Here is a 13,197-nt window from a genome sequence, read left to right as displayed (position 1 = left end):
CTGACCACATAACTCTGCATCATTCAGATGTACTGGCTTCAACAGGGGAACCTTCTGAGCAATGCATGGTTTTAAACAATTGCACCGTGTTCTACTGACAGTAGCCTTTGAAACTGCATCCAGCTCTCTTCAGGTCATTGACCAGCCCCTGCCGTGTAGTTCTAGGCTGAGCCCTCACGTTTCTCATCATGACTGATGCCCCACGAGGAGAGATTTTACATGAAGCCCCAGTCCGAGGTAGATAATCAGTCACGTTTAGCCTTTTCCATTTTCTAACAATTGCTGCAGCTGTTGATTTATTCTCACCAAGCTGCTTTCCAATTTTCTCATAGCCTATTCCAGCTTTGTGGAGCACAACAATTTTTTTCTCTGGTGTCATTCGAAAGATCTCTGGTCTTGCCCATGGTAGCAGTTGGATTATGACTGACTGTGGGGTGCACAGATGACAATATTGAGCTCATACGGCTGGTGGGTGGGTGGTCACTCATGGGGTAAAGGTGGAGTTTTTTTTTTAAGGTAGGCTGACAACTCTTTGAGTGTCTTAATTATTGCTGATTCTCAGGGGTACAAATGGACCCTAGTAAATTACAAATAAATTATTTTTAAAAAATCACACAATGAGATTTCTGGATTTCTTTTCGGATGATGTATCTATAAGTGGAAATTAGGGCTGTCAAACGATTAAAATTTTTAATCGAGTTAATTACAGCTTAAAAATTAATTAATCGTAATTAATCGCAATTCAAACCATCTATAAAATATGCCATATTTTTCTGTAAATTACTGTTGGAATGGAAAGATAAGACACATGACTGATATACGTATACATTCAACATACGGTACATAAGTACTTTATTCGTTTATTAAGACAATAAATCAACAAGATGGCATTAACATTATTAACAATCTCTTAAAGTGATCCATGGATAGAAAGACTTGTAGTTCTTAAAAGATAAATGTTAGTATAAATTATAGAAATTTTATATTAAAACCCGTCTTAATGTTTTCGTTTTATTAAAATTTGTAAACTTTTTAATCAAAAAATAAACTAGTAGCTCGCCATTGTTGATGTCAATAATTACACCATGCTCATTCATTGTGCTGAAGCCCATAAAATCATTTGGACCCAAGCGCCAGCAGAGGGCGTCAAACACCCAAAAACAAGTAACAGGCAGACATTACACTGCTGTCATTTTAATCTGTTTGAGCGGGGCATGTGCGTTAATTCCGTCAAATATTTTAACGTGATTAATTAAAAAAATTAATTACCGCTCGTCAACGCGATAATTTTGACAGCCCTAGTGGAAATGCATCAATGATTTAAATTTCAGACCTCTACCTGTTCTCTAAGTGGGTGAACTTGCAAAATCACAAGAGGCGCCAATACTTCTGCACCTCACTGTATGTCCAATCCATGCGAATGAAATGGATTTCAATGGCAGCCAAATTAGTAAAACTTACTTGAGTCCTGAAAGTAGATATCATTGCCGTTGTAGGCATTCTTAAGCTTGTTGGTCATCACCCGCAGGGCCATAATCTGCTGACGGATGAACGTGTCTGGACGTGTGATGTCCACACTGACCTCCGGGTTATTCACCTGGTTGGTCAGTCCGTCCATTACCACTTCTGGGAAATACCTTTGTGGCAGGATAAAACAAACTTAAGACATATGAAGAGTTCATCTTCTCACTAACACACAAAGAGGTTTTGTGAAACCCGAACTAGAAAGAAAGAGCAGAAGATAAACTTGTGATGAGTTTCCTTCACATGAGCAGCCACTGAGGAGGAAGACAAAGGATTGTAAGATAACACAACATTCCGTCCACTCAATAAAAAAATAATGTTCTGGACTCTGGAAGTTCTGACACACTTGTGCTGTCTTTGATAAACTAACAGTGAATTTTTTGTGTGATTTCGTTCCAGCTATTGCTTGTCAGAGAAGGTCCACTCGGAAAGCACACACAGGGAAGTTGGGATAATAAATTGCCGATCCATACAACTGACTGTTTGTAAAGGGAAATCTTGAAAATCATTAGGGGTGCCCAAACATTTTCATACGACTGTAAAATGAGATAGAAGTTCCACACCACAATCAAGGATTTTCAGGTTTGGGGTTTTGCATTACAGTACAGTTTATTGATGTTTACAATTCTGTTCTGAAATTCAATTAGTTGGAAAATTTTTCTCACTATAGTTTTAAGCTTAATTTATATTAGTATCAGTTTGATTTCTTCACATATTGGGCTATTTGTTTAGAGCAGAGAAGAAAAAAACTCAACAAAAGGTTAATTAAAAAAAAAATTAAAAAGCCGTATTTTACACCCTTTAAGGTGCATTGGAGTATAAGCAGCACCCTCACTGAATGGATTATTCTAAAACTATTTTCATATATAGGGCGCGCCGCAGTATAGGGTGCAGTAGTAATAGTAATAGTAGTCCTAATAGTAGGAGTAGTTCCGTTATGCATCCACTAAACGGCGCTTCGCTTAAGGGAATTACAGTAATTTTCGCACTATAAGGCGCACCTGACTATAGGACGCCACCCACCAAATTTGATACGAAAACGACATTTCTTCATAAATAAGCCGCACACTTTCATGTTGCTCAGTTTTGTATTGTTTTATAGTAAAAGAGCATGCATTGCATTGACGATATGGGATTACTTAATGTCTCCTCTGACAGAACGATAGATGGCAATAGACCCAGTCGAAATGGATTGAGCGCGTATAGCTATCAAAGACACTGCACTAGTTTATAAAAGCAGGTGAATTGTTTATTCCTGCTAAAGTGTGCTATTTTGTTTCACAATTTGAATCCCAGACCATAAAACTGTGAGAATAGTGAATAGTGGGTTATAATCGGAAAATTGAGGTACCGTAATTTTCGGACTATAAGGCGCACCTGACTACATCCCCTAGCAAAAAGTATGGAATCACCAGTTTCGGACGAGCACTCACTCAGATATTTTATCATGTAGAACACACTCAGATAAAAAGCTTGAAAAAAAAATAATGAATTAGTTCAAAAGTGCAACTCTTTAGCGTTCAGAAACACTACAAGAAATGAATTAAAAAAAACATTGTGGTGGTCAGTAAATGTTACCTTTATAGAGCATGTGCAGGGAAATATATACGGAATCACTCCATTCTGGGAAAAAATGGAATCATGAGAAACGAACAAATAAATAACAATCAAAATACATCTCAAGTATTTAGTAGCACCATCTCTGGCTGTTATGACAGCTTGCAGTCTGTGAGGCATGGACTTGATGAGTATTCTTCATCAATTTGGTGCCAACTCTCTTTGATTGCAGTTGCCAGATCATCCTCGCAGGTCGGAGCCTTGCTGGGGACCATTTTTTTTCAATTTCCACCACAGGTTTTCAATAGGGTTGAGATCTGGACTATTTGCAGGCCATGGCATTGACTGGATCAGTCTTTCTCCAAAGAATGCTTTAACAGTTTTAGCTCTGTGGCATGATGCATTGTCATTATGGAAAATAGCAAACATATTTTCAATTGAAGGGATAAGAAAGCTGTCCAAAATTTCACTGTAAACTTGTGCATTTATTGAAGATTTAACCACAGCCATCTCCCCAGTGCCTTTGCCTGACATGCAGCCCCATATCATCAAGGACTGAGGGAATTTTTATGTTTCCTTCAGGCAGTCATTTTTGCAAATCTCACTGGAACAGCACCAAACAAAAGTTCCAGCATCATCGCCTTGTCAAGAGTCAAGAATCTGCATTGGACAAGGCGTGTTTTTCTCTGAATACAAGAGGTAATGTTCCACTTCACAACCAAAGGTTGATGACGTAGCTATCATATGACAACAGAAAAGCCACATTCTGCATAAATTACAGGTAAAATCACACGTAAATGTTGCAGTAGTTTTATCTAAATGTGGCTATAGTAAAGTCTCCTGAAAGATAAGACCAGGAAATATGACCAAATATATGTCGCACTTGGCTTCACTGTGACTAAGGTGGCAGAGGTGGAAATCCTTAAAGAAACGATTAAGACTTCAAAAAATGAAACATAACAATGAAAATCGGACTCTTTCAGAGAGTGAGTTCAGACTTCAAAAGCTCCAAGTGTGATGTGTCCTACTTTCCAGCAGTGTTGAATGCAGTACTAATGGCGAGACTACAGACCCCTCAGACCCTCGGGTGCCTTTTACCTCCCCATGGTGTGTCCATTCCAGCACTGGTCATCAGTGGCATTCACAGCAGTGAGTCTGGTGTCCTCACACATCTCTTCTGGAAGACCGGACCAAAATCTCTTGGATTGCTTGAGTTTCTCTTTAACGTCAACGATCTGAGCAGAGAAAGAGAAATAGAGGCAAAAAGTAAAGTGGTTAGTATGGCCAATGACTGTTATGGGGGGTCATTACACACTGCCATGTCCACCTAATGTGCCCCTTTGAAACCTTGAGTGAGCTTGTACAATGATACTAAAGTACTAAAGTTTGGGTTGGGTTTCAGTTTGTCGTTAACCTTTAAAGCTAGTTGTAATAGAATAGTTTCCCTCCCTCAACTTTTTTTTAATAATGGAGCACGTAACCAATAAAAAAAGACCCAGTGGAACACCTACAAATCAGGCCTGCTTTCTCTTCCAGTAGTATCCGTGAGTGAAGGCAGTGAATAATGGAATGGAGGTTTATCGCTGTCTGTGGCACTGAATGAGTTATAAATAGCATGTTATGACTACCTCTTGCTGTCCGAACTTTGTCTTCTCTATTGTTTTGAAATTTGAACAACTGAAACTGAAAACTGCTATGTGTCCTTAAGTATAGCAAATCAATTAAACAACAAAGCCTCAACTCATTGTCTGCTATTGATAGTGATAAACGCCCTATTCATTTTTACTGGGAGCGATGGCAGTGATCATTCTACCCATGTATGAAGCTCTTTATATAAACCGACCATAAGGCACACTTAAAATACTTAATTTCCCCGAAAATTGACTGTGCGGTTCATAATTCAGTACGCCTTCTGTACGAATTCTGGTTGTGCTTATTGACCTTGAACCTATTTTGTTGGCACATAACTATATTACGCTGCTCCAGTAAAGTGCTGAAAACACACATTCATAATTCATCAAAGTATATATAAAATATTTTTTCAATTAATAATCAAAACAATAATTATATTGTTAATAGATAATATACAAATGTCAAATGCAGTGAATTGATGCACAACTGCACCTTGTAATCAAGAGTAAATTAATGATGAAAATGAACTATGTCATTGATGTTATGCCTATAATCCGGTGCCCTTTATAGTCAAAAATTGTCAAATAACTTTGTTGAAGTGAGTAAAATAGTTACAGTGAAGAAAATAATAAGTTGAGCACCCTGCTATTTTGCAAGTTCTCCTACTTAGAAATCATAGAGGAGTCTGAAATTTACATCGTAGGTGCATGTCCACTGTGAGAGAGATAATCTAAAAAGAAAAAAAAAAGAAATCACAATACATGATTTTTTAAAACAATTTATTTGTGTGAGACAGCTGCAAATAAGTATTTGAACAACTCAAGAACACCATCCTTACTGTGGAGCATGGAGGTGGTAGCATTATGCTTTGGGGTTGTTTTTCTGCGCATGGGACAGGACAAGTGCACTGTATTAAAGAGAGGATGACTTGGGCCTAGGCTCCAGCACCTCCGCAACCCTCGTGAGGAAAAAGCGGCATGGAAAATGAATGAATGAATGAATGACTTGGGCCCTGTATTGTGAGATTTTGGGGAACAACTTCCTTCTTTCAGTCAGAGCATTTATGATGGGTAGTGCCTGTGTCTTCCAACATGACAATGACCTGAAGCACACAGCCAGGAAAAGTAAGGAGTGGCTCTGTAAGAAGCATAACAAGGTTCTAGCATAGCCTAACTGGTCTTTAACTGCAAACAAAGGCTACTGTGCCAAATAAAACCATTTGTTTTCTCAGGTGTTGAAATACTCATTTGCAGCTGTATCACACCAATAAATCGTTAAAAAAAAATCATACATTGTGATCCCTGGATTTTTCTTTATAGATGATCTCTCTCACAGTGGACATGCACCTACGATGAAAATTTCACACCCTTCCATGATTTCTAAGTGGGAGAACTTGCAAAATAGCAGGGTGTTCAAAGACTTATTTTCTTCACTGTATGTTAAAAAAAAAAATAATAATAATAATAAAAAAAATAAATACTGCTTCACTGGAATCTTAAGGCACATTGGGCCAAGGAACTAGGTCGAAGTGAGTTGAGCAACTCCATTGTGACAGTAGTAGTACTTTACTGCCCTCTGTACTCTTTTACTGGCAATTACATTCATATTTGTCAATACTGTATTGCAGTTTTTCCAATTTTTTTCATTCCATTATTATACTCTAACCAGATTTCCATGTTTTTGGACTGTAAAGGGCACCTGAATACAGGCGTACCATCAATTAAATAGTTCATTCTCTTCATTAATTAACTCCTGATTATTATCAAAATGGAGTTCTCACTTCAACTTAGTTCTTTGACTCAATATTAAGATTCCAGTGGAGCAGTATTTCTTTTTTTTTCTTTCTTTTTTTTTTTTTTAACGTAGCTCTTTTACTCACTTCACCAAAGTTCCTTGACAGTCAAGAAGCCCAGATTGGCTGTAAAACAATATGTTTTTAGTTTGACACATGGATTGAGTCTGTGTTCATTAACTCACTGACTGCCATTGACAACGAGAGACGTCCATGTCATTCAAACTGGGATGACTGACTGTGAATGCTCATTTTTCAGTGCCACTGACAGTCTAGACGTTCAATCCATTTTGACTGGGAGGGGCGAATGAATATTTTGTTCATCCCCCATTCCAGCTAAAATATATTGGACGTCTAGTGTCGTTAATAGCAGCCAACGAGTTAAAATGATTCAGGATTCAGGTCAGCAAATGGCTTTGGGTATGTCAAATGCTGTAGTGCAGGGAATTTTTGTGTTTAAACACAAGTCAAAGCAATGGAAAAAAAGGAAAAAAAGAAAACTAACAAAACTTAGTATATTCTGCGCTTTCTGATTTGAGTTTGTTGAACTCCAAACTTTCATCGAGCACAAAAAATGTGACATATTTCGCTAGGGCTTTCAAGAACACCTGATAAAGGCACGCTGGCCCCAATATCTTTTTTTTTTTTTTTTGGGGGGGGGTGGTCTGCCTCATGTGAAATTGCGGTGAACCTGAGCAGAACATGAAAGGTGCTGTGCCGAGCACGCCACGCCGCTGTTGGCTTCCGCGCCGCTTTTGATGTGTTAATCCTGTCACACTGATGCCAAGGCACCTCAGCACTTGTGATGGTGCCCAGAGGGTCATCGAAGACGCACTCTGCTGCTACAGATTGACGATCGGGCCATGTTGGACGGAAAACTCTTGCGCATTCCAGATTAGTTTAATGTCACTTGGCATCTGGGGGACCCGAAAAAAATTGAAGCCAGAAGGAAAAGTTACATTTCACAGATGCTAATATGAAATATGTGAACTACACCTCAACTCAGAATTTCTTTTGCTTATTGTTTCTTCATTTGGATGACTGAGCCTCTGTGTGCATAAGCATAAACACTCTAAATACTTAATGCGAATACATGATTATATTCTCTTTTAATCCGCCGCTAAAAGCAAGTGCTTGGGAAGCTTTTAACAAAGTCACACAAACTATTTGTAATTATTAGGACTCAAGCATGCATTGCAAAGCCCCTCGTTTCTTTGCTGCTAATTAATCGTAGGTCAAGTTGAGGCCTTTTGAGGGCTTTCCCAGATTACCTGGAAAATATTTGGAAATTCAGATCCCTAAACCACTTAGGAACATGACATTTGGTAGGTATGTCTATCATGAGTAAACCATAAAAGACACAGGAAGTGTATGTTGCATTTTCGGGACATTTTGGTCATTTTATGTGCACATACTTCATATTTCCTCCTAAAACATTAATATCTTGCATTTTATTCAACCCCCTCTTAAAATAAATGGATTAATTGTTGAACAGAACATTTTACTGGCTTCTAACTGTAATTCACAACAATGAACATGTAATGTTGAATTACTGTAAAATTATTGGAGACTTCAATTCTTCGAAGCCAATTGCAGTAAGCTATTTTGAGTAATTTCTCATGAATCTGAGATTCACATTGCTTTATTTGTATCATTTTCAAAATGTGGGAAACAAATTTTCCATATTGTTTTGAATCATTATCAATCCAAATTTGTCCATATCACCCTCGTTAACTAATTTGCCGCCACTGACAGCAATAGGAATGGCAGTGAATGCTCATGATTATTTTCCATTGATAATGATGGACATCCAATTAGTTTTGACAGGGAGGGATGGCCAGCCAATGGATTAAACATCTGTTAGTCTCAATTGCAACCATTAATACAGAATTCAAAGTTATTTTTAAACTCTTCATTATTATATTATTATGGATGCACAAAATATGTGTGTATATGAAAATAACAATACTTTCTCTCTATTCTATCAGGTGTCCATTTCAATGTTCCTTCTAGCATTGTTACACAAGGTCCAATTTCTACTTTTCCCAGCATCCAGCAATCCGAGCCGAATAAAGTGGCAAATAAATCACACACTGAGGGAAAACGCTTATGCAACAAATGATTAATGGAGGAGATTTAAACCGGAGGAAAAACATTTTCACAGAACAATAAAGATGCTTCTGGGAAAGGTCATCCCTATTCCCTCTTTTGCCCATAAATAAATAATAACAAGTGCAACGGGAAACCCACTGAATGCAACGACCATTAATATCCACTAGATGACACTATGTCCTAGAGGAAAGCAGCTTTATGACGCGACCCCTCCTTTTTCTTTTCCTCTTTATAATAGTACAGTGCAAGTCAACATGTGAAATCAGTGCAGTAGTGTTAGTATCTTATCGTTTTTATGGTTCTTCTATGTGTTTTTTCTGACAACTAGGGCTGCCACCACGAATTTATTCATAGACAAACCTATTACACTGGTCAACAATAAAATTGTCCCATAGATGCAAGCTAGGGTGACCATATTTTGATTTCCAAAAAAGAGGACACCCGGCCCGGCGTCAAGATACTTGAATTTTACTCGAATTTCACTCAAAGAGGCCTATATAACTTTAATATGTTTAAAGTATACCTTCTCCGTCTGGATAGAAAAATTCAGTTTTATAAAAAAAAAAAAAATATATATATATATATATATATATATATATATACATATATATATATATATATATATATATATATATATATATATATATATATATATATATATATATTGCAATACAGTATATATTAGGAGTGGGAACTTCTTGGTCTATATAAGTATAACACCATTTACCATTTACCTCACGATACAATAGGATTTGCGATACAAAGCTCACGATAACGATGATCTGACGATATGGCGATGCAACGATTATCGATACATTGGCCAGGAAATCATTCTAGGATATTCTATAAACAACTAATAAACAGAAAAACAAGCTTCTGCTGTGAATTAGATAGAGTTTATCAATAGTAGATGTCCAATCCATTTGAACTGGGATCCTTCCCGCTTCAAACGGATTGAACGTCTATGGCCGTCAGTGGCAGCCAATGCCAGGCAATGAGGTGATTTTGGGCCATTTTAGGTAATTTACCTGTTGATGTTCAGTTACTTCCTCTTGCTTTGGGGGTATTTTATGGGTCACTTCCTGTTTATTTTGAGTTACAGAACAGGAACTGACCTGGGAATCACCCAAATGAATAGGCAGTGACTCAAACTCAACAGGAAATGCCTCTAAATGCCCTATAATGAACCGTAAGTGACCTGTAAATTCCCTGAAAATCGGACAGAATGACTGTGCTCTGGTTTTGAATGAAAGAAACATTCCCAGTCTAAATGGATTGGGCGTCGTGCACCGTCAATGCTGCCTTAACGTTAACTGAGACACTATTATGGTGGAATATTTTGGCAGCAACTTGCTGGTTCCTTTTTATTTATTTATTTATTTTCGACATTGACAACTGAAACGATATCTCGATTCTTGGCATGAGCATACAATAACCTTTTGGGATACAAAGTATCACGATATATCACCATTTCGATATTTAGTCACACCTCTAGTATACAGTATATTATATACTATATGAAGATATATTGTTTTTACTCAACAGGTTATTCAACAGACTTTATTCCTCCTAAAAAAGTAACAAAACAATAAAATAAAATAACCCCCCCCCCACACACACACACAGAAATTAATGATAAAAATTATATATATAATGCAGACCCATGGAAATTTACTCCAGTCAATACACACACACAGTAGGCTACGTGCCAACATTTTTATAAATTACAACAGCATAAACGGCTCTTAGAACTACTCCTTATTTTGTAGTCTGTTACTGCCTGATCTCTTGCCAAACCATCAACCCAGTAGATGGCGGTAATGCCCCATGAAACAAAGGGGTAAACTGCCAGCTAAAAAACAGAACTACACCTTCTCCCCCTACTAGTAGAAGCCATGTCAACGCAGGCAGGTGCCGCCCCCCTAGCGGCCGGAGGCATTCTCTTCAAATTGGTCCCATGAAAAATCATGGAAAACGGACATTTTCATAAATTTATAAAACCTGGCCGGACACTACGGAGAGGACGTGAAAAGTGGACTTTTCCGGGCAAAAGAGGACGTTTGGTCACCTTATGCAAGCACTTGTTCTTTTGTAAATTTGGGGTGCTGAATAAAAATCTAACCTGTAAACGTTTTTTTTTCTAAATCAAGATGCAATACAAAATTAACACAAAGCAATATTTTTAACAATCAGGCACATAATAAATAGCCCATATGTAACAATTTGTAATTTATATTATGCCATGTTTTAGACAGCTGCAGGAGACCTACGACAGGATCAAAGTGACATGTGCTGTACTGAACCACTGGTAAAGTTCTCCAACATGCAAAAAGACAACTATGGGCGCTTTCACACTAGACCAAGAGGACCAGGGTCAGGTTGGAGAGCTACTTTGCAGCAACACTTGCAAATGAGTTGTTGAAAAAGTTCAGCATTCTCACTGCCCCAACCGAACTTTCCGGGTAGCATCACGTGGAAGAAAGGCGCACTCATTGATTAGACAAATAGAAGAGGAAATGCCTCCCTCCTGGGAGGAGAGGGAGCATGGAGTGTAATGTAGCATAACATTATTTTTAAATGTTAAACTGTATTTAGCTTGTTTTTTTATTACTGTCTTTTATTTTGCAATGATAATATCACCGTCTATCTGTATGTGTAATTTTTTTGTCAAATGACTGTTTTGTGAAGCAGAAGTTTGTATGCATGTAAATTCGAACTTCGAAAAACAAAACGTAATATAGCAAGGCATAGTATAGTATAGCATTGCAAGTCACCGCTTGGCCAGCAGCAGGGTCGCTCCCTCCAGACTCTATGCCGAGTTAACTGGAGCATATGAAAAATGCACAGGGGTCAATTAAACCACAAAAACGAACCGTGTTGTACCCCAAGTTACACAGGCACGATATCGCTCTCACTTTCGTGACTTTTTGGACTGTCAAATTGTCGCCACTTCCAGAAGAACGATACTCACGAAACGGCCGCCCCGAGAGGCTCTTCCAGTCTCGGCCACTCACTCTCACACAGTGCGTTCAGCAACAGCATGCAAAACACATTCGCCACATTAGAACCTGATTCTGTGTATCAAATGCAATTGCTCAGCGCAGCACAACAACATTGAGCCATGGCTAATTGTCTGTCATCTTACCATTGTTGACTTTGAATAGCATCCGCGCTGTACATCTGCTTCCAGGGATACTGCGTGTACCGTTACAGCCTAGACTAGAGCATAATAGCTCCATGCTATGACACTGCACATACAGTAGCAAAAGTGCACCCTACTCCAGTTTCATTCACAAGCGAAGCAAGATTTTTGAACCATTTTTGAGCAGACCAGAATTTGGTTGTTTGGTCCCAACTAGAGTTTGGATGCACCTTCACAATTACACAACGAAGCGGACTATGTGAGAAAAAGAACTTTGGTCCGTTTAAAACCTAGTGTGAAAGAGCCCTATGACAAGCTAATTCTGACAACGATTTAGAAAAATGTATATAACTATGTTACGTACTGAAACTCACGCAATAAAAAATATAATGATGACCAGTATTATCAAATGAATCAAAAACTATTTTGATAGTATATACATTGTTTGAAGACCTCAGTGACAAGAAAAATGTCTGTATCCCCTTATTTGAGCCTCTTAAAGGAAATATTTTCTTGTAGATTTTTCATTCCTACTATTTTTAAAAACGTTTACAATTTACATTTTTGAATTTGGAAAAAGGGGGCAGACTAAATACAGTCATCCCCTTTTTTGTGGATAATGGGGAACAGAACCAGCTGCGATTTTTTTGTTTTGTTTTTCTGTGTGTTCAATGTATTTATTCAGATTAAGTGTGTAATTAAATAAAATTAAATTAAAGTGTAATTTTAAAAAAATGTATGCATGTTTATGTATATGTGTATTTTAATAAATGTGTTTTAAGAACTTCAATTGTAATAAATATAAGTTTTAAACATGTGGCTGGGATAGGCTCCAGCACCTCCACGACCCTAGTGAGGAAAAAGCGGCATGGAAAATGAATGAATGAATGAATAAAGCATAAAAATGCTTGTTTTTATTAAATGCTTGTGAGTCCAATCAAATCTGCTCCATCTCCTCACTTACAAGTTAAACGATGATTGACGCATGCGGCGCCTTGATGTTAAGGCTTCCAGGGATCTATGGCAAGATCAAACAGAACACGTCTATCAATCATCATTAACTTTAATAAGCAACTCCAGTGCATTGCCTGACCAACAAAGAGCAGAGAGAGGGAGGGGGGAGAGTGAGACGTTGCGACAGTTTTTTTGTTTTTTTTTGTTATTTAAAAAAAATAAATCCGCGATGGACTGAGGGCTCGAAGTTTAAGCGTGAAGTAGTGAGGGATCACTGTATTGTCATTTTAAAATTAATTTTGCATTTTTTTGCCTATAAAAAATACACATTGTATATTATTTTTACATTTTTAATTTGATTTTTAATAATAAATTGACATTTTTTTTACATAAAAAAGGAAACAACCATTATTTTTTATTTTAAATTTTTTCATTAAAATTTCCAATTTTACACATAAAAAATATTCATATTCGTTATTTATTT

General features: G+C 37.5%; 1 protein-coding gene across 1 annotated transcript in view; it reads right to left on the bottom strand.

Annotated features, from left to right (window-relative positions):
- LOC130926924 (glypican-6-like) overlaps positions 1 to 13,197 on the bottom strand; it is a 199,086-nt gene that overhangs the window by 3,080 nt on the left and 182,809 nt on the right. The window contains exons 8-9 of the mRNA XM_057852250.1: positions 4,180 to 4,316; positions 1,462 to 1,637 (exon numbers count right to left, since the gene is read on the bottom strand). Of these exons, the coding sequence (XP_057708233.1) occupies positions 1,462 to 1,637; positions 4,180 to 4,316 (313 nt within the window). The remainder of the gene's footprint in view (positions 1 to 1,461; positions 1,638 to 4,179; positions 4,317 to 13,197) is intronic.

This window comes from Corythoichthys intestinalis, chromosome 12 (genome assembly GCF_030265065.1).
Source record: "Corythoichthys intestinalis isolate RoL2023-P3 chromosome 12, ASM3026506v1, whole genome shotgun sequence".
Lineage (NCBI taxonomy): Eukaryota > Metazoa > Chordata > Actinopteri > Syngnathiformes > Syngnathidae > Corythoichthys > Corythoichthys intestinalis.
The sequence above is the reverse complement of the archived record's forward strand: the minus strand, read 5'-3'. Positions and strand labels throughout refer to the sequence as shown.